The 22,699-nt window shown below is 36.8% G+C and overlaps 1 protein-coding gene across 3 annotated transcripts in view; it reads left to right on the plus strand.

Annotated features, from left to right (window-relative positions):
• The window catches only part of ARHGAP32 (Rho GTPase activating protein 32), a 264,249-nt gene that overhangs the window by 95,275 nt on the left and 146,275 nt on the right, over positions 1-22,699 (plus strand). For all 3 annotated transcript variants that reach the window (XM_060017677.2, XM_060017675.1, XM_060017676.1), the window contains exon 2: positions 17,641-17,749. In XM_060017677.2, coding sequence (XP_059873660.1) covers positions 17,645-17,749 — 105 coding nt within the window. In that variant the 5' untranslated portion in view covers positions 17,641-17,644. The remainder of the gene's footprint in view (positions 1-17,640; positions 17,750-22,699) is intronic.

Here is a 22,699-nt window from a genome sequence, read left to right on the forward strand (position 1 = left end):
AGAACAAGCAAAACCTTTCTAGATAACTTAATTTTAGAAGTTCTGCTATGCTTTTACTTCCCATTAGTGATTAGCTTCTCTTTTCCATGCTCTCATATGCAGATATGCATTTTCTCTATTATAATTTGCAAATCAAACAGTTTCTTTAACTTAGGTAGGCTGTTTTTTCCCCTCTTGGTGCTCTCTTTTCTTCCCTATTTCCCTTCCTTTTAAGGTAAGGTCTTTAGATACTTCTTTCAGTCCCCTTCTCTCTGGATAAGACTTTTGGTACTCTTCTGTTTAACACCATTCTCCCCTCACCCCCAGGCCTAGTGTTTTGCTGTAATGGTTTACCTTTTTTTTTTTTTTTTTGCGGTACGCGGGCTTCTCACTGTTGTGGCCTCTCCCACTGCGGAGCTCAGCGGCCATGGCTCATGGGCCCAGCCGCTCCGCGGCATGTGGGATCTTCCCGGACCGGGGCACGAACCTGTGTCCCCTGCATAGGCAGGCGGACCCTCAACCACTGTGCCACCAGGGAAGCCCAATGTTGTTTTTCTTCTTTTCCTTTGTAGGCAACTTATTCTTTCTGAATGCTTGTAGGATTTTTTTTTTTTTATTTGTAGTTATGTGTATTTTGTCATCCAGTCTTCAGCTTGGAGCTCAGTGACTTTCAATCTACAGATTCAAGTCTTCATATTAGGAAAGATTTTTTAATGTTATCTATTATTAATTATTACCTCTTTTATCTGTAATAATTTTCTCCTTGTGGAATCTATTTATTGCATATTTGGTCTCCTTAATCTTTTTTTCATGATGTATTTATCTTTACATTTTGATTTTGTGATTTGAGGTATTTCTTGTACTTGTTCTTTAGGCCAGGGGTCCCCAACCCCCAGACCGTGGACCGTTAGGTACTGGTCCGTGGCTTGTGAGGAACTGGGCCGCACCGCAGGAGGTGAGCATGCTAGTGCGTGAATGAGCGAAGCTTCATCTGTCGCTCCCCACTGTTCGCATTACGGCCTGAACCATCCCCCCCGCCCCCTCCGCCTGCCCCGTCCCCACCCGTGGAAAAATTGTCTTCCATGAAACTGGTCCCTGGTGCCAAAAAGGTTGGGGACCGCTTCTTTAGACCACTGATTTCATCCTTTTCTTTAATCTTTCAGATTCAATTTGAGTAGAGAAGTAATTTCTAAGCATTCTTCTTCACGTATAGATATAACATATCCACTGACATAATATTTATACAGTGATAAATTTAGATTATTGTCTTTCTTCTTCAGCTTTGAAGCTTGATTCATTCAATGTACGTGTTCTGTTTGTTCTGACTGAACAGAATTGAAGATTTTACTGCTAAGCTAAATACTGCCCTTCTTTGTTTCCTCCCACTACAGTGTTTTCTCCAGCAGTCCCATGATGTGTATAGCTTCTGCCTTCTCTTAGGTGCAAACACCCACATTAGGAGCCCTAGTCCTTCTAATTGATTGTTACATTTATTTACAGAGTAATTTTCCAGTTTTTGCTAATTCCTTGGGGCCAAGTACCTCTTTTGTTGTGGAGAGAAGTGGGAGTGTAGCCCCCTTGACCCTCTGTTTTTCTCTGCCGGTTTACCAGTCAGTATGATCCTATTTGCTTTTTTGTCTTCCAGAAGTTGATCGAGATTTCTGGCCTGCTGATCCCACCCATATTAATCTCTTAAGGAGTTATTTCCTTTTATTTGGGTTACTGGCTTTTCAGAGACTTGGAGAAGGAGAGCTCTGTTTCTCAACATATATGCAGTCTTGAATTGGAAGTCCACTGGTAGTTATTTTCATGGCTTTTGAGAGGAAACTTCTGAAGGGGGCATTCAGTGAGGCAGAATCTTGGTGTCTGTCACCTAGTCTAGTGGGTCTCTAGAGGTGAGAATGGCTTGTTTTAGTGTCCTCTTCAGGCTGGGAAGTGGGAACTTCTAGGAGAAAATGGTCTATCTCATCTGGAGTGACTGAGGTGTACTAATATATTTCAGTTTTCCCATCTGCAAAATAAGGCTAATAACAGTGTATCAAACAGTAACCAGTTAAAAGATATAATGGAAGAAAAGGTGCCATTTTTAAGAGCACCAAAGAAGATAAAATACTCAGAAATAAACTTAATAAGGAACTCTAAAACCTATATGAAGAAAATTTAAAATATCACTGAAGGACATAAAAGACGTTTGGAACAATTGAAAAGATATACCTTGTTCATAACAAAATATTCAACATCATAAAGATGTCAGTTTATTATAAATTTAATGTGATAATAAGAATCCTTGTAAAAACCTAGGTAAATTGGTTTTGAAAGAAATTGACCTTGACCAAATAATTTAGCAAAGAAACTTTGGGGAAAAGAAAAAAGCAAGGATGTTGGATAGAGGATTAGTGTGAGCAGACATTGCTATAAAGTGTCAGTAGTTAAAAACTTGTGGTACTGGTATGAATAGAGGGCATAAGGGAGTAAAATGGAAAGCCTGAAAATACACCCTAATACATAGGAAGATATGGCAAAGATGGCTTCTCAAAAACCAACAGAGACATTATGTTTGTTTTTTTAAAATTAATTTACTTTTGGCTGCGTTGGGTCTTCATTGCTGTGTGTGGGCTTTCTGTAGTTGCGACAAGTGGGGGCTACTCTTCGTTGTGGTGCGTGGGCTTCTTGTTGTAGTGGCTTCTCTTGTTGCGAAGCATGGGCTCTAGGCGCATGGGCTTCAGTAGTTGTGGCACGTGGGCTAAGTAGTTGTGGCTCAGGGGCTTAGTTGCTCTGTGGCATGTAGGATCTTCCCAGAACAGGGCTCGAACCCGTGTCCCCTGCATTGGCAAGCAGATTCTTAACCACTGGGCCACCAGCAAAGTATTGAGGAAAAACTTTGGGGGAAACTGCATATGCATCTGTGGAAAATAAAATTGGAGATCTGCCTCATACCAGGGATAATTTCCAAATGGTTGAAGATATAATATATTAAAGGAAACCATGAAATATTCAAAAGAAAACATGGAAAATTAAAAAAAAATTGTTTTAGATGAGGAAAGGCATTTTGAACTGACTTAAAATGCAAAACTCCCCATAGAGCTCCATCAGCTTCCGGTCCTTCAGGAAGTCTAAGCTCTGCTCTGAGTCTGACGTGGCCAACTGCAGGGAGCTTTGCAACCCGTTGGTACCAAACCACACCCCTCAAACATCTGTGTGCCTGACAGGGTCTTGATGCTCCGGCTGGGTGTCAGGCCTGAGCCTCTGAGGTGGGAGAACTGAGTTCAGGACACTGGACCAACAAAGACCTCCTGGCCCCACGTAATATCAATTGGCGAGAGTTCTCCCAGAGATCTCCATCTCAACGCTAAGACCCAGCTCCACTCAACGACAAGCATGCTCCAGTGCTGGACACCCCATGCCAAACAACCAGCGAGACAGGAACACAACCCCACCCATTAACAGAGAGGCTGCCTAAAATCATAAGAAGTTCACAGACACCCCGAAAAACACCACCGGATGTGGTCCTGCCCACCAGAAAGACAAGATCGAGCCTCATCCACCAGAACACAGGCACCAGTCCCCTCCACCAGGAAGCCTACACAACCCACTGAAGCAACCTTACCCACCGGGGGCAGACACCAAAAACAGCGGGAACTACGAACCTGCAGCCTGTGAAAAGGAGACCCCAAACACAGTAAGATAAGCAAAATGAGAAGACAGAGAAGTACAGAGCAGATGAAGGAGCAAGGTAAAAACCAAGCAGACCAAACAAATAAAGAGGAAATAGGCAGTCTACCTGAAAAAGAATTCCGAGTAATGATAGTAAAGATCCAAAATCTTGGAAATAGAATGGAGAAAATTCAAGAAACGTTTAACAAGGACCTAGAAGAACTAAAGATCAAACAAACAATGATGAACAACACGGTATGTGAAATTAAAAATTCTCTAGAAGGAATCAATAGCAGAATAACTGAGGCAGAAGAACGGGTAAGTGACCGGAAAGGTAAAATAGTGGAAATAACTACCACAGAGCAGAATAAAGAAAAAAGCATGAAAAGAATTGAGGACAGTCTCAGAGAGCTCTGGGACAGCAAAAAGTACCAACTTTCGAATTATAGGGGTCCCAGAAGAAGAAGAGAAAAAGAAAGGGACTGAGAAAATATTTGAAGAGATTATAGTTGGAAACATTCCTACTATGGGAAAGGAAATAATCAAGTCCAGGATGCACAGAGAGTCCCATACAGGAGAAATCCAAGGAGAAACACGCCAAGACACGTATTAATCAAACTATCAAAAATTAAGTACAAAGAAAATATATTAAAAGCAACAAGGCAAAAGCAACAAATAACATACAAGGGAATCCCCATAAGGTTAACAGCTGATCTTTCAGCAGAAACTCTGCAAGCCAGAAGAGGGTGGCAGGACGTATTTAAAGTGATGAAAGGGAAGAACCTACAACCAAGATTACTCTACCCAGCAAGGATCTCATTCAGATTTGACAGAGAAATTTAAACCTTTAAAGACAAGCAAAAGCTAAGAGAATTCAGTGCCACCAAACCAGCTTTACAACAACTGCTAAAGGAGCTTCTCTAGGCAGGAAACACAAGAGAAGGAAAACACCTACAATAACAAACCCAAAACAATTAAGAAAATGGTAATAGGAATATACATATCGATAATTACCTTAAATGTAAATGGATTAAATTTACTCCAATCAAAAGACACAGACTGGCTGAACGGATACAAAACAAGACCCATATATATGCTGTCTACAGGAGACCCACTTCAGACCTAGGGACACATACAGTCTGAAAGTGAGGCGATGGAAAAGGATATTCCATGCAAATGGAAATTAAAAGAAAGGTGGAGTAGCAATTCTCATATCAGACAAAATAGACCTACAAAAAAGACTATTACAAGAGACAAAGAAGGACACTACATAATGTTCAAGGGATCAATCCAGGTAGAAGATAGAACAATTGTAAATATTTATGCACCCAGCATAGGAGCATCTCAATACATAAGGCAAATGCTAACAACCATAAAAGGGGATATCGACAGTAACACAATAATAGTAGGTGACTTTAACACCCCACGTTCACCAATGGACAGGTCATCAAAATGACAATAAATACGGAAACAAAAGGTTTAAATGACACGTTAAACAAGATGGTCTTAATTGATATTTATAGGGCATTCCATCCAAAAACAACACAGTACACTTTGTTCTCAAGTGCTCATGGAACATTCTCCAGGATAGATAATATCGTGGGTCACAAGTCAGCCTTGGTAAATTTAAGAAAACTGAAATTGTATTTTTTTCCGACACAATGCTATGAGACTAGATCTCAATTACAGGAAAAAATTTGTAAAAAATACAAACACATTGAGGCTAAACAATACACTACTGAGTAACCAAGAGATCACTGAAGAAATCAAAGAGGAAATCAAAAAATACCTAGAAACAAATGACAGTGAAAACACAATGACCTAAAACCTATGGGATACAGCAAAAGCAGTTCTAAGAGGGAAGCTATAGCAATACAAACCTACCTCAAGAAACAAGAAACATCTCAAATAAACAACCTAACTTTACACTTAAATCAATTACACAAAGAAGAACAAAAATACCCAAAAGTTAGCAGAAGGAAAGAAATCATAAAAATCAGATTAGAAATAAATGAAAGAGAAATGAAGGAAACAATAGCAAAGATCAATAAAACTAAAAGCTTGTTCTCTGAGAAGATAAACAAAATTGATAAACCAGTAGCCAGACTCATAAGACAAAAGGGAGAAGATTCAAATTAACAGAATTAGAAATGATAAAGCAGAAGTAACAAGTGACACTGCAGAAATACAAAGGATTATGAGAGATTACTACAAGCAACTATATGCCAATAAAATGGACAACCTGGAAGAAATGGACAAATTCTAAGAAAAGCACAACCTTCTGAGACTGAACCAGGAAGAAATAGAAAGTACAAACAGTCACAAGCACTGAAATTGAAACTGTGATTAAAAATCTTCCAACAAACAAAAGCCCAGGACCAGATGACTTCACAGACGAATTCTATTAAACATTTAGAGAAGAGCTAATCCCTATCCTTCTCAAACTCTTCCAAAATACAGCAGAGGGAGGAACACTCCCAAACTCATTCTACAAGGCTACCATCACCCTGATACCAAAACCAGACAAAGATGTCACAAAGAAAGAAAACTACAGGCGAATATCACTGATGAACATAGATTCAAAAATCGTCAACAAAATGCTAGCAAACAGAATCCAGCAGCACATTAAAAGGATCATACACCATGGTCAAGTGGGGTTTATCCCAGGAATGCAAGGATTCTTCACTATATGCAAATCAATCAATGTGATACACCATATTAACAAATTGAAGGATAAAAACCATATGATAATCTCAATAGATGCAGAAAAAACTTTCTACAAAATTCGACACCCATTTATGATAAAAACCCTCCAGGAAGTAGGCATAGAGGGAACTTTCCTCAACATAATAAAGGCCATATATGACAAACTCACAGCCAGCGTCGTTCTGAATGGTGAAAAACAAACCATTTCCACTAAGATCAGGAACAAGACAAGGTTTTCCACTCTCACTGCTATTGTTCAACATAGTTTTGGAAGTTTTAGCCCCAGCAATCAGAGACAAAAAAGAAATAAAAGGAATCCAAATTGGAAAATAAGAAGTAAAAGTGTCACTGTTTGTGCATGACATGATACTATACATAGAGAACCCTAAAGATGCTACCAGAAAACTACTAGAGCTAATCAATGAATTTGGTAAAGTAGCAGGATACAAAATTAATGCACAGAAATCGCTTGCATTCCTATACTCTAATGATGAAAAATCTGAAAGAAACTAAGGAAACACTCCCATTTACCGTTGCAATGGAAAGAATAAAATACCTAGGAATAAACCTACCGAAGGAGATAAAAGACTTGTATGCAGAAAACTATAAGACACTGATGAAAGAAATTAAAAATGATACAGACAGATGGAGAGATATATCATGTTCTTGGATCAGAAGAATCAACATTGTGAAGATGACTATACTAAAAGCAATCTACAGATTCAGTGCAATCCCTATCAAACTACCAATGGCATTTTTCACAGAATTAAACAAAAAATTTCACAATTTGTGAAAAAGACCCTGAATAGCCAAAGCAATCTTGAGAAAGGAAAATGGAGCTGGAGGAATCAGGCTCCCTGACTTCAGACTATACTACAAACCTACAGTAATCAAGACAGTATGGTGCTGGCACAAAAACAGAAATATAGATAAATGGAAGAGGATAGAAAGCCCAGAGATAAACCCATGCATATATGGTCACCTTATCTTTGATAAAGGAGGCAAGAATATACAATGGAGAAAAGACAGCCTCCTTAATAAGTGGTGCTGGGAAAACTGGTCAGCTACATGTAAAAGAATGAAATTAGAACACTTCCTAAAGCCATACATAAAAATAAACTCAAAATGGATTAAAGACCTAAATGTAAGGCCAGACACTATAAAACTCTTAGAGGAAAACATAGGCAGAATACTCTATGACATAAATCACAGCAAGATCCTTTTTGACCCCCCTCCTAGGGAAATGGAAATAAAAACAAAGATAAACAAGTGGGACCTGATGGAACTTAAAAGCTTTTGCACAGCAAAGAAAACCATAAACAAGACCAAATGACAACCCTCAGCATGGGAGAAAATATTTGCAAAGGAATTAACGGACAAAGGATTAACCTCCAAAATATACAAGCATCTCATGCAGCTCAACATCAAAAAAACAATGCAATCCAAAAATGGGCAGAAGACCTAAATAGATATTTCTCCAAAGAAGTTATACAGATTGACAACAAACACATGAAAGAATGCTCAACATTAGTAATCATTAGAGAAATGCAAATCAAAACTACACTGAGGTATCACCTCACACTGGTCAGAATGGCCATCGTCAAAAAATCTACAAACAATAAATGCTGGAGAGGGTGTGGAGAAAAGAGGACCCTCCTGCACTGTTGGTGGGAATGTAAATTGATACAGCCACTATGGAGGTTCCTTGAAAAACTAAAAATAGAACTACCAAACGACCCAGCAATCCTACTACTGGGCATATACCCTGAGAAAACCATAATTCAAAAAGAGTCATGTACCACAGTGTTTATTGCAGCACTATTTACAATAGCCGGGACATGGAAGCAACCTACGTGTCTATCGACAGGTGAATGGATAAAGAAGATGTGGCACATATATACAATGGAATATTACTCAGCCATAAAAAGAAATGAGATTGAGTTATTTGTAGTGAGGGGTATGGACCTAGAGTCTGTCATATAGAGTGAAGTAAGTCAGAAAGAGAAAAACAAATACTGTATGCTAACATATATGTATGGAATCTAAAAAAAAAAAAAAAAGGTTCTGAAGAACCTAGGGATAAGACAGGAATAAAGACGCAGACGTAGAGAATGGATTTGAGGACACAGGGAGCGGGAAGGGTAAGTTGGGATGAAGTGAGAGAGTGGCATGGACATATATACACTACCAAATGTAAAATAGCTAGTGGGAACAGCCACATAGCACAGGGAGATCAGCTTGGTGCTTTCTGTCCACCTAGAGGGGTAGAATAGGGAGGGTGTGAGGGAGACGCAAGAGGGAGGAGATGTGGGAATATATGAATATGTATGACTGATTCACTTTGTTATTCAGCAGCAGCTAGCACAACAGTGTAAAGCAATTATACTCCAATAAAGATGTTAAAAAAATGCAAAACTCCTAAAAGAAAGGGTTCTGAAATTCAACTACATAAAATATAAAACATCTGCATTATAGAAAACAATAAGCAAGGACCAATGACAGCCTTTAAAAAATACTTGGAATTCATAATACAAATGAAGAACTAATCTCTTTAGTATATAAAGAACTAAAAAGATATAAGAAAAAGACCAGGAACCGAACAGAAAAATGGGCTACTGTATAAAAAGAACTTTTTACACTGTGTTGTATTTGTCTTTCAGGTACACGTGAACATATATAAAAATGACATTTACAGATTTGTAGCATAGTTAGTAATAGCAAAAGATTGGAAATAATTCAAGAATTCATTAGTAGGGGATTGGTTCAGTAAATTATGGAATATCTACACAGTGGACTGTTACACAGTTATAAAAACAGTGAAGAAGCTCTTTATATACTGATATGGAAAGTTCCGCAGGAAATATTAGAGAACTGCACAAGGGTGTGCAAACATACTTTTTATGTAAAAAGTGGGGTGGAGTTGGAGGAATAAAACTGTTCTAATTTTTTGCGCAAAGAGTAGCATATTTACACATTGCTTTTTTACTTTGCTTTTTGTGGGTATATTCTTTAATATATATGCAAAAATTACATACATAAATATATATATTCTTAAAGTCTGGAAGAGTATATAAAGTGGGGAATTTAATGGGTAGGAATTGGGCAGACTGGAGACAGGGAAGGGAGGTAGATTTTTCGCTATATACCTTTTGATACTCTTTTGATTTTTGCATGATAAAGTTATACTTGCTAAGAATTATAGTATATCAGGCATTTCCAGTTGGAAATCACCAGAATTCGATTCCTCTGCCTTCAGTAATCCTCCATTCTGTTTTCACCACCAACATAGCCAACCCTGTTATTGTTAGAAGTTCAATTTCCTTATTTTCTGGGAATTCTAGGAATATTAGACATTTGTAAGCATTTAATAATCTGTATAAACGAACCGGAACAGAGCTCCAATATTTTAAGGTGCTTTGTAATCTAATTTATTAATATCCTCTGAAGGTAGGAAAATATATTACTCCCTATAATGACAGGTAATAACTCTTATCATTTACAGACACACACAGCCACCTTGTAGCTTCAGTTTTACAACGTAAACATAGAACACCAAACTCACCAGTTTAGGTATATCTCAACGAGATGTTCTCTTCAGTAGAATTTAAATATATTCTTTCACAAACAGACAGACATAAATAGACTAAAACCCATTTCTCTGACAGAGAATAGGTGCCTTTCTCTATCTGTCAAATATCACCACATGGTCAGACCATAAGAAAACTTCCCAGTCATTCCCTATACCAATGGGGAGTAACTCACTGTCCACCAGTGTCACAGAACCATACCCAGCTGGGCAAAGTACCAGAAATAAACAAAAAACAAAGATAGGGGGATAAAAGGAAAGAAGTTCTATTGCTGCTTGGAATTCACTCCGGGGATCAAGGGAAGATATCCCTGGGAGCAAGCAGTCCCTTAGGCGATGTGTCACTTGGACTTTTCTGTGGAACTTCAACTCCGTCAAGTATGATTTTTCATGTTATGAACAAGAAACTCATAAAATATAAAGTGAGTGTATGTCAGAGATTCAAATAATTTTTTAATTAGGGAAGCAGCAAGGTGGTAAGGCTAGTTCCCACAATTTGAAGAAAGTGTTATTCTCTCTTCTTTTTCCTTTTGATTGAAAATATCCAGGTTCAAGTCTGGAGATGTTTTACACAAAACTTTTAAATATAGCATTAGATTCTTTAGGTTTTATGGTTAGTAATCTTAACACTTTGTCCTTTCTGTTAGATATGCAGCTATAATTAATCACTTTAAGGGTAAAATTTGTCTATAATTTTAAAAGCATAGAAGAAAATAGTCAATTAAATAGATACTAAGTTTTTGTGGAGTTGATTCATTGTTACATGACACAAAACGTATATAAACAATTTTTATACCTTTTATGATAATGTGTAACATTTGCCAATAATTTTTTTTTTTTAAAGAAGATGTTGGGGGTAGAAGTTTATTAATTAATTTATTTATTTTTGCTGTGTTGGGTCTTCGTTTCTGTGCGAGTGCTTTCTCTAGTTATGGCAAGCGGGGGCCACTCTTCATCGCGGTGTGTGGGCCTCTCACTATCGCGGCCTCTCTTGTTGCGGAGCACAGGCTCCAGACGCGCAGGCTCAGTAGTTGTGGATCACGGGCCCAGTTGCTCCGCGGCATGTGGGATCCTCCCAGACCAGGGCTCGAACCCGTGTCCCCTGCATTAGCAGGCAGATTCTCAACCACTGCGCCACCAGGGAAGCCCCCTACCAATAAATTCTTATTTTATACTTTTTTAAGGTATAACTTGCATATAAATAAACTCCACAGATCAGAAGAATGGAGCTTGAAGAACTTATAGAAATGTATACATTCATATACTCACAACACAATCAAATATAAATTATTCTCAGGACCCTACAAGACCCTTGCCCCTCCTATTCAGTACCTCTCCCAAAGGTAACCATTCTGACTTCTGTCACAATAGATTAGTTTTGCCTGTGCTCTAATACTATTCTTCTGTGTAATATTATATGGAAGATAGTACAAATTATTTATCTATTGTATTTTTGGTGGGATTTTTTGGTCTTAATAAATAATTGTATGATACTGGTATATATAAATACATTCTATTTTTGCATTTGACCTTATATTCTCTGATCTTGCTAAATTATTTTATTTATTAGGATTGTTTTTAGAGTCTGTTAGATTGTTTACATACTGTATCATTTTCAAATATGAGAATTTTATTTTTTCTGTTCTAATTTTTATACCTCTTATTTATTTTCCTTACCTTCTTAAATAAAACTGATTAAGAGGGACTTCCCTGGTGGCGCAGTCGTTAAGAATCCGCCTGCCAGTGCAGGGGACATGGGTTCGAGCCCTGGTCCGGGAAGATCCTACATTTCGTGGAGCAGCTAAGCCCGTGCGCCACAACTACTGAGCCTGTGCTCTAGAGCCTGTGACTCACAACTACTGTAGCCCACGCGCCTAGAGCTCGTGCTCCGCAACAAGAGAAGCCGCTGCAATGAGAAGCCTGCACACCACAACAAAGATAGACCCTGCTTGCCGCAACTATAGAAAGCCTGCGCGCAGCAACAAAGACCCAACGCAGCCAAAAATAAATAAATAAATAAAAACTGATTAAGATCTCAAGGACAATGTGGAATAGAAGACATTCTTGTCTTGTCCATGACCATTTTGACCATGCTTGTCAGCGGGAAAGCATCAGTTTTACCATTAAGTGTGATGCTAGGTGTGTGTGTTTGTGTGTGTTTTAATAATCCTCATCAAAACATACATGTATTTAAAAAATCATGAATAAGTATTAAATTTTACCTACTGAAATTATATGTTTTTATTCCTTTATTTTAATGATGTGGTCAGTTTATAGGGATTGATTTTAGAATATTAAAATAATTTGTAATTTGGACTGAAACTCACTTGTTCACTATCCATTTTGCTAATATTTTGTTTAGGAGTTCTGCAACTATGTTCATGATGTTGAACCATAATTTTTTTTTCTAGTAGTGTCTTTATCAGCTTGTTATGAAGGCTGTCCTGGCCTCATGGAACAGGTTGGTAGGTCTTCCTTTTACTTTTATGCTCTGGAAGAATGTATGTAAGGTTGTTATTATTTATTCCTTAAATGTTTGAAAGAATTCGCCAATGAATCCATTTGGGCTTGCAGTTTTCTTACAGATTCATTTTCTTTAATAGCTATAAGACTATTTAAATCTTTTGTTTCTTGTTTCAGTTTTGATAAGTTGTGTTCTTCAGGGAATTTGTTCATTTAAACTAAATTCTCAATATATTGGGATAGAGTTGTCGGTAGTATCCTCAGAGTCTTTTATTTTTATTTTTTAAAGTATTTATTTATTTATTTGGCTGTGGTGGGTCTTAGTTGCGGCAGGCAGGATCTTCGTTACCACGTGCAGAATCATCTTTGCAGCGTGTGGGATCTTTAGTTACCCATGCAAACTCTTACTTGCGGCATGTTGGGACTAGTTCCCTGACCAGGGATTGAACCCTGGGCCCCCTGCATTGGGAGCGCAGTGTCTTAGCCACTGGAACACCAAGGAAGTCCCTCTCAGAATCTTTTTTAATGTCGGCAGTCTTCTAGTTATATCTCCATTTTCATTCTTTATATTTGTGTTCCTTGTTTTTTTCTCAATGTTTTTTCCTAGGCGTTGTCCATTTTATTAATCTTCCAAAGAATCAACTTTTGGCTTTGATTTCTTCTATTATACACCTGCTTTCTATTTCATTGATTTCTTTATTAATTCTTTTTCTTTCTACTTTTTTGAATTAATTTTCTGTTCTTTTTCTAGATTTTTATGATGGAAGCATAAATCATTTATTTTTCAACTTGTCTTATTTCAGATAATATACATTTAGAGGTGTGAATTTTGCTCCAGCTCAGTTTTATTCTACACATTTTAATGTGTTTATTTTTCAGATCAAAATATTTTCTAATTTCTGTTGTGATTTTGTGTATTTGACTCATGAGTTATTCAGAATTTTGTTTCTTAATTTCCAAACATTTGGGAGAATTTTTAGTTCTCTTTCAGTAACTGATTTTTTAAAAAAATAAATTTATTTTTGGTTGCATTGGGTCTTCGTTGCTGCACACGGGCTTTCTCTAGTTGGGGAGAGCAGGGGCTACTCTTCGTTGTGATGTGCAGACTTCTCATTATGGTGGCTTCTCTTGTTGTGGAGCATGGGCTCTAGGCACGCAGGCTTCAGTAGTTGTGGCACACAAGCTCAGTAGTTGTGGCTTATGGGCTGTAGAGGGCAGGCTCAGTAGTTGTGGTGCACGGGCTTAGTTGCTCCACGGCATGTGGGATCTTCCTGGACCAGGGCTCAAACCCGTGTCCCCTGCATTGGCAGGCAGATTCTTAACCACTGCACCACCAGGGAAGTCCCTTTCAGTAATTGATTTTTAGTGTAATGCTCTGGTGGTCACAAAACACTTCGTTCATGATTTAAATTTTTTGTATTTGTTGAGACCACTTCATGGTCTAGCATATGGTCTTTTTGTAAATGTTTTGTATGCACTTGTAAAGAACGTATATTCTGTAGTTGTTGGGTTTAATGTTTTAGTTCAGGTTGGAAATTGGGTTGTTCAATCTCCTATATACTTACATTTTTTTCTTTTCGCTTGCTTATTCTATCAGTTACAGAGAAACGTTTGTTAAAATCTACACCTGTAAGGTGGATATAGCTATTTTCCTTTTAGTTCTTTCAGATTTTGCCTTATGTATTTTGAAGCTGTGTTGTTTGTTGCATATGGATTTAATTATTATTTTACTCTGTTGATTTGACACTTTTATCATCATGAAATGTCCCCCTTTACCTATTTTTAATTAGAAATTTTAGTCCATTTACTTTTTTATTGAGATATAATTTACATGCCATAAAATTCATTCCTTTAAAGTATATGATTATGTGGTTGTTAGTATATTTTCAAACTTACACAAACACCACCACTATCTAATTCTTGAACATTTCAGAAAGAAATCTCTTATTCATTGGTAGCAACTCTCCATTTGGTCCTCCATCAAGCCCCTGGTAACCACCAGTATACTTCCTGTCTCTGTGAATTTGATTATTCTAGATATGTTGTATATATGGAATCATACAATCTGTGGTCTTTTGTGTGTGACTTCTTTCATTAAGCATAATGCTTTTACTTTTCATCCATGTGGTAACATGGATTAGCACTTCATTCTTTTTTTAATGGCCAAATATCATTTTATTGTATGAATCTGGTAAATTTTTTGGTTCATTTTTCAGTTGATACTTGTTTCTACTTTTTGGCTATTACGAATACTATTGCTATGCATATTCATGTAAAGGTTCTTGGTGGACATATGCTTTTATTTCTCTTGGTTAAATACCTAGGAGTGGAATTGATGGCTCATACAGTTTTTCTATGTTTAACATCTTGAGAAACTGCCAAACTGTTTTCTCTAGTGACTGTACCATTTAAATTCCTACCAGTAATGAGTGAGGGTTACAGTTTCTACACATGCTTGCTAACTAGTCCAGTCGTCTTAAAAATTATTAATAATATCCTTGGACTGAAGCTTACCATCTTGATATTTATTTATTTGCCTTGTTTATTCTTTGTGCCTTTATTCTTCCTTTACTGCTTTCTTTGGGATTAATCAAGTATGTTTTATTTTTCAAAATTTTCTCCTCTATTAGCTTTTTAGTTGTACATTTATTATTCTTTTAGTGGTTACCATAGGGATTGTAACATATATCTTTGGAATGTTGCATTCTTCTCTAAAATAGGATTTATTTCACTTCCCAACCAATAGAGGATTCCTAAACTGTTTGGCTGCATGTACCCCTCCTATCCTTTGTGCTTTTTTATGTCTATTATGAACCTCGTAGGACATTATTTTTGTGTTTATATCTGCTTTTACATCAGTATTTACTTATGTTTCCCCACTTTTTGTGCTCATCATGCATTTCTGTAGATCTGGATCAGTTTCTTTTGGTTGGAAGAACTCTACTATTTCTTTTATTGAAAGTCTTCTGATAATAAATTCTTTCAGCTTTTGTTTGAAAATAAATTATTTTACCTGATTTATTAGTGGATAGTTTTGTGAGGCAGAGGGTTCTATGTTGGCAATATTTTCCCTTTTACTATGCTGAAGATTTATGCTATTATCATTTCCATTGAAATGTCCTCACATTGTTATCATTGCTCCTTTGAAATCAATTTGTCTTTTATTTTCTGGCTGCTTTAAAGAATTTCTCTTAGTAATTTTTTTATAGCAGTTTGAGTGTAATATAGGTGTTTATTTTTTAAAATCCTGCTTGAGATTTGTAAGATTCGTTTGATCTGTAGTTTGATGACTGTCACCAGTTTTGAAAATTTTCAGCCTTTATTTTTACAACATTGCTTTTGTTTCTTTTTTAAATTCATGTGTCTTATCTCTGAGTTGTGAATTTAGACATATATGAGGGCTTTTTTGCGTATTTTATGCTGTTTTATGTATTTCTGTCACTTTTTTCTTAATGTGCTTCCATGTGGATATTTTATACTGAACTGTCTTCCAGTTCACTAATCCTCTCTTTAGTCATGTTCATTGTTCTGTTAAACTGATCCAATGAGTTCTTAATTTCAGATATGGTATTTTTCAGTTTTAGGATGAACATTTTGTTGTTTTCCATAGATTCCAATTTTCTGTTGAAATTCTTCATCTTTTCATCTATTTCTTTCATTTTATTGAACATTAATGATAAATGTTTTTAGCAACTTGATAAAAATGTAGCTGAATATTTCTTATCAAGTTGTATATTACTCTTCTCCCTCTGCTTTGTCCTAGGCAAGTAATTGTTTGTAATTCATCTCATCTTGGAGATTCTTGTTTTACGTTAGAGTTTAGGCTAGTTGGTTGCCTGGAGACCTCAGTTTTCTGATGGATCCAAAAGAAGTCATGATTTCATAGATTATCTGCTTCTTCCTCTTGTTAGGCTGGGAGCGATGCTCTTTACAGCTTTCTGCATTGTAAACAGAAGCCAGAAATCCATGATAGCAATTTTAAAGTCCTTTTCTGATAATTCTAAAATCTGAATGAAATGTGAGTCTTTTTCTGTTTTGACAATTTATTCCCAATGTTTATTCATTTGTTCCTGTTTATTATTATTAATTTTGGGGGCATTCCTTGTCATGTTTATTGGATGCCACACAAGGTGGATGAGAAATTTGCAGAGGGTCTATAGGATGTTATTTTCCTCTGAGGACAGTTAATTTTTCTTCTGGCAGTTCTGATCATGTCAGGCCTTGATTTTAAGCTCGGTTAGAGCTTGTTTATTGCTATTTTGACCTTACTCCCAAGGCATGACTGTTCTGGAGTCTCAGTTGAGAGCCCAGCGTTTTTCTTTTCAGTACTCCTCTATCTTGGCAGTGCTTGCCTGCCAATCTCCATCTCCTCAGCGTGGCTGGGCTGTTGAAATATCTGCTTGGCTTTTTGTTGCCCATCAACTAGCTGTTTTTTGATAGGTTTTTTGGCATCTTGTCCTATATACTTATGTAAGCTTAGGAATCAGTTAACAATTTGAGGGGAATTTTCATGTAGATTTTTAGGCTCCTTCTATATATATCTTTTGGGGGACATTTTTCACTCTGGAGCCTCCTCTGCTTTGGCAGCCCCAGTCTCCAGGCTCTGCCTTCTCAGCCCAGTTAAGGTACAGCAGTGTGCTTGGGCTCTATTTGCCATGATTGGTCTAGAAAATCTCTTATACCAAAGAATGATTAAATGTGGAATTTGCTTCATGGGCTCCCCTGCTCTCCAAGGATGTAGCCCCAGAAATCCTACCTGTAAAGCTTGCTTTCCTGTGCTTTCAGGCAAGTAGTTTTATATGTTTTTTCCAGCATTCATAGTTGTTCTTCTTGAGAATGCTAGTGCAATACACTATGTTCCATAAATTGGAACCAGAAGTGCCGTATCTCTTTTCTCATTTTGCATGTTCACTAATGCTTAGCGGAGTTCTATAAATATTGATGACTGTTGCAAATCTTTTCAAGGTTCCAACTGTGTTGAACAGATAAAATCAGTCCTTATATAATAATTACCATAGAGTAAAGGATAACTAGTTATAAACCTCAGTTTTATCTCCTGGAATAAAAGCAGGTGTTGGTACATCAGGAAAGAGCTCTGAAAGCAGAGCAGAAATGGAGAGCCAATACTAGCCACTAAAACTCTTTTAACTGAACTTCAAATCTGGTATGATTATCTGTTCTTTGAATTGTCATTGGAAAGCTGTCCTAGAAACAGGAACTCTTATCACAGTCTTTCATGTTTTGATCTCTAGGAAGATGAAGTCCTCAGTACATTCTGAAGAGGATGATTTTGTTCCAGAACTACACAGAAACGTTCACCCTCGAGAGCGGCCTGATTGGGAAGAAACACTTAGTGCAATGGTAAATCAGTTTTATGCATATGTATGTATGTTTATTTTACTTACATAAAGAAAAGGAACTGAGGAAGCATTACTCACATAAAAAAATTTTTGTTGTTTGTTGCTTTGCTCATTTGTTCAGGAAATATCTGTTGAGAGAATTATCTATTCAAGGCACTGTTTTAGACTCTCTGGGCAGAGCTGTGAATAAAACACACACATTTCCTGCCTTTGTAGCTTATATTTTAATGAGGTAGGAAGAGAAGCAAATAATTAAATATATAATATGTCATGTGGTGGTATGTGCCGATGTAGAAAATTAATGCAGAGTGGTGGGGTTACAGAGTGGGAGAAGAGAGTGTGAAAGAATAGTTGCTAGTTATATAGGATGGACACAGATGGCCTCTGGGAGAAGTTGAGATTTGAGCAGACACCAGAGGGATGTGAGGGAGTGTGTTTATCTGGGAACAGATCATTTTAGGCAGTGGAAGAACAAGTTAAAGGCTGTAGCATAGAAATAAAAAGCAAGTTGGAAAAAAAACACAAGTAGGACATGTGGCTGAAACTGAGCTGGGAAAAGTAGAGGAGATGAGGTCAGAGAAGTGGTTTGTTGTACTCCATTATAAGGACTTTGGTTTTTTATGCTGAGTGAGCTGGGAAACCATTGGAGGATTTTTAGCCAAGAAGTGACATGATCTGGCTTAAAATTTTAAAGGAAGTCTCTGGTCTCTGTGAATAGGCTAAAGAGGGAGGCAAAAAGAGGACATAAGGAGACCAGTTAGAAGGTTATTATATTAGATGGACAGTGATGGTAGCTTGAACCAGGATGGTAGATGAGGAAAATGGTTCGATTCTGGATGTAGTTTTACAGATAAAGCCAAGCATTTTTACTCATGAATGGGACAGAGAGAGTAAGATAGAGATGTCAAGGATGAGTTCAAGTTCTTTGGCTGATCAGCCTGAAGAATGGAGTTTATGTTCACTGAGATACTGGAAAAGCAGTTCTTGTTTGTTGGGAGTTAGGTGGGAAAATCCTGTGCAGTGTAGTTTTTCCACATAAGTTTGAGATAGTCATTTAATCTATTATAACTTTTTGTAATTCAGATCTGTTAATGAGAACAATTAAATTTGTTTTGCAGAGAATAACATTTTACTTAATTGGAGTTAAAAGTTAGTGATTCTTGTCAAAATTGGATGCAAATGTTCATTTGTTAATGCAGGTTTGTAATGAGATTTTACATATTTCATTTTTGAAAACGGCTTTTCCCTCAGGTACTGCCAAATATATCAATTTATGAGCATATGATTTTAATTGAGCATATTCGTTGCTTAGAAGGTGTTTATGGAATTCTGTTTCTTCTCTTGACATTTTCCTTTTAGCATAACATTACATTGCAAATTTCTACGCTGAGGAGATGTGAAGTAGTCTCATCAAAGACAAACATGCCCCACACCCCTATTGAATCAAGTAATCCCTGGAGGTGCCAGCATGCCACTGAAAGGATATTCAGTAAATCTTTTGCTTATTTAGAAACCTTTCACAGTTTTCCCGTGTATGTTGATAACCTGCAATAAGTCTACATTGAATTTATCAAAGGGAAGAAAGGCGGTATTTGTTATGTGGTGGTTTGTTTACTCTGTATTAAAATGTCATATGACGCGTAACATAGAAAGTTACTGAATTTTGTTTTCTGGAGTTCACATTGATTTGTTTATGGAAATTACCATTTGTATCATATGTTCTTAGCATCTTTTATTATTATATTGGTACTCTAATTTCTTTATTTGTAGACTTTTTTTTAAATTAATTAATTTTATTTTATTTATTTTATTTTTGGCTGTGTTGGGTCTTTGTTGCTGCACGCAGGCTTTTCTCTAGTTGCGGCAAGCGCGGGCTACTCTTCGTTGCGGTGCATGGGCTTCTCATTGCAGTGGCTTCTCTTGTTGTAGAACACGGGCTCTAGGCGCGTGGGCTTCAGTAGTTGTGGCACGTGGGCTCTAGTAGTTGTGGCACGTGGGCTCAGTAGTTGTGGCTCACAGGCTCTAGAGTGCAGGCTCAGTAGTTGTGGCGCACAGGCTTAGTTGCTCCACGGCATGTGGGATCTTCCCGGACCAGGGCTCGACCCCATGTCCCCTGTATTGGCAGGCAGATTCTTAGCCACTGAGCCACCAGGGAAGCCCTGTGTGTAAACTTCTTGAAGGCAAGTGCTATGATTCTATTTTTTGAAAAAATCATTACACTCAATAAATAGTACATTGCAAGGTTGCAAAAAGTGTACAGCGAATGATGAAAAGGATATAAATGAGATTAGAGCTGCTGTTTTACTACACTTTCTCTAGAAAATTATACTGATTTTAATGAGGAAGTAAGAGTAAAAGTTTGGGACCTTTTTCTCTTTCAATAATATATGTGAAATATTACGTTGAGAATGAAGTTTATTAAGAGAAACCCTTATAAAATGTTTTTCTGAAACAATTCCATTTATGTAATTTTTTAATAGTCTTCGAAATAAGAGGGCTTAAGTGTTGAACTTTTATCCATTTATGTGGTGTGGCCAGGCCAGAGTATTAGTTTTTTTTTTTTTGCGGTACGCGGGCCTCTCACTGCTGTGGCCTCTCCCGTCGCGGAGCACAGGCTCCGGATGCGCAGGCTCAGCGGCCATGGCTCACGGGCCCAGCCGCTCCACGGCATGTGGGATCTTCCTGGACCGGGGCACAAACTCGTGTCGCCTGCATCGGCAGGCGGACTCTCAACCAGTGCGCCACCAGGGAAGCCCCAGAATATTAGTTTTTTAATACATATCTAAAAGAATGTCAGAAATTTCTGAATTGTTAAGAATTTTAAAAAGTTTGTAAACAGTCATTTTTAAATTGAGATATAATTGATATGTAACATTATATTAGTTTCAGATGTACAATATAATGTTTTGGTATATGTGTATATTGTGAAATGTTCACCACAGTAAGTCTAGGTAACATCCATTACCACACATAGCTGCAAATTTTTTTTCTTGTGATGAGAATTTCTAAAATTTACTCACTTAGCAACTTACAAATATACAACTCTGTAAATATTGTATATTTACTATAGTAACCATGCTGTACTTTATGTCCCAGGACTTAACTTATTTTATAGCTGGAAGTTTGTACTTTTTGACCACCTGAACCCATTTCGCTCACCCACCTTTGGCAACCACCAGTCTCTTCTCTGTATCTTTGAGTTCAATTTAATTAATTAACTAATTAATTATATATTTTTAAGGCTTCCACATATAAGTGAGATAATATGGTATTAGTCTTTCTGGTTTTCACTTATTTCACTTAGCATAATGCCCTCAAGGTCCATTTATATTGTAACAAATAGCAAGATTTCTTTCTTTTTTATGGCTGAATAATATTCCTTTGTTTATATATACCACATTTTCTTTATCCATTCATCAATCAATGAATACTTAGGTTGCTTTCATTTTTTGGCCAATGTAAATAATGCTGCAATTAACAAAGGGGTGCAGATTCTTTTTGAATTAGTGTGTTCATTTTCTTCAGATAAATACCCAGAAATGGAATTGCTGGATCATATGATAGCTCTGGTTTTTTGAGGAACCTCCATAATGTTTTCTGAAGTGGCTGCACCATTTATATTTACACTACCAGTGCACAAGGGTACTATTTCTCTTTTCTCCACATCCTTGCTGTTACTTATTTTTTATCTTTTTGATAATAGCTATTCTAACAGGTATGAAGTGATAACCCATTGTGGGTTTGTTTTGCATTTCCCTGATGAATAGTGATGTTGAGCACCCTTTCATGTACATGTTAGCCATTTGTATGTCTTCTCTGGAAAAATGTCTATTCAGAGCCTCTGCTCAGTTTTTTAATCGGATTTTTTTTTTTTTTGCTATTGAGTTGTGTGCGTTCTTTTATATTTTGAATATTAATCCCTTACTAGATATATGATTTGCAAAAATTTTCTCCCATTTTCTTTCCCTTTCTTCCCATGAAAGGTTACCTTTTCATTTGGTTGATGGTTTCCTTTGCTGTGTAGAACTTTTCAGTTTGATATAGTCTCACCTGTCTGTGTTTTGCTTTTGTTGCTTTTGCTTTTGTTGTCAAATGCAAAAAGTCATCTCCAGGACTGACGTCAAGGAGCATAACTACCTATGTTTCTTCCTAGGAGTTTAGTGGCTTCACGTTATTATGTTCAAGTCTTTAATCCTTTTTGAGTTAGTTTTTGTGTGTGGCGTAAGTTAGTGGTTCAGTTTTGTTCTTTTGCATGTGGCTCTCCAGTTTTCCCAACACCATTTATGAAGAGACTGTCCTTTTCCCATTGTATATTCTTGGCTTCTTTGTCATAAATTTATTGACAGTATAGAAGTGGACTGATTTCTGGGCTGTTTCTATTCATCTATGTGTCTGTTTTTATGCCAGTATCATACTGTTTGGACTACTATAGCTTTGTAATATAGTTTGAAATCAGGAAGCATTACGCTTCCAGCTTTGTTCTTCTTTCTCAAGGTTACTTTGACTATTCCATGTCTTTTATGGTTCCATATAAATTTTAGAATTGTTTCATTTCTGTGAAAAACGCCATTGGAATGTTGGTAGGGATTGCATTGAATCTGCAGATTGCTTTGGGTAAAATGAGCATTTTAACAGTATTAATTATTCCAATCCATGAGTATGGAACATCTTTCCATTTGTTTGTATCTTTTTTACTTTCTTTCATCAGCGTCTTATAGTTTTCAATGTTCAGGTCTTTCACTTCCATCGTTAAGTCAATTTCTGGGTATTTTATTCTTTTTATTCAATTTGTTGAATCTCAGTTGTAAATGAGATTGTTTTCTTAATTTCTCTTTCTGATAGTTCACTATTTGTTTACAGAAATGGAACTAATTTTTGTATAATGATTTTGTATTCTGAAGCTTTACCAAATTTATTGGTTTTCACAGTTATTTTTTTGGTGGGGTTCTTA

Source organism: Delphinus delphis, chromosome 8 (assembly GCF_949987515.2).
Source record: "Delphinus delphis chromosome 8, mDelDel1.2, whole genome shotgun sequence".
Taxonomy (NCBI): Eukaryota; Metazoa; Chordata; class Mammalia; order Artiodactyla; family Delphinidae; genus Delphinus; species Delphinus delphis.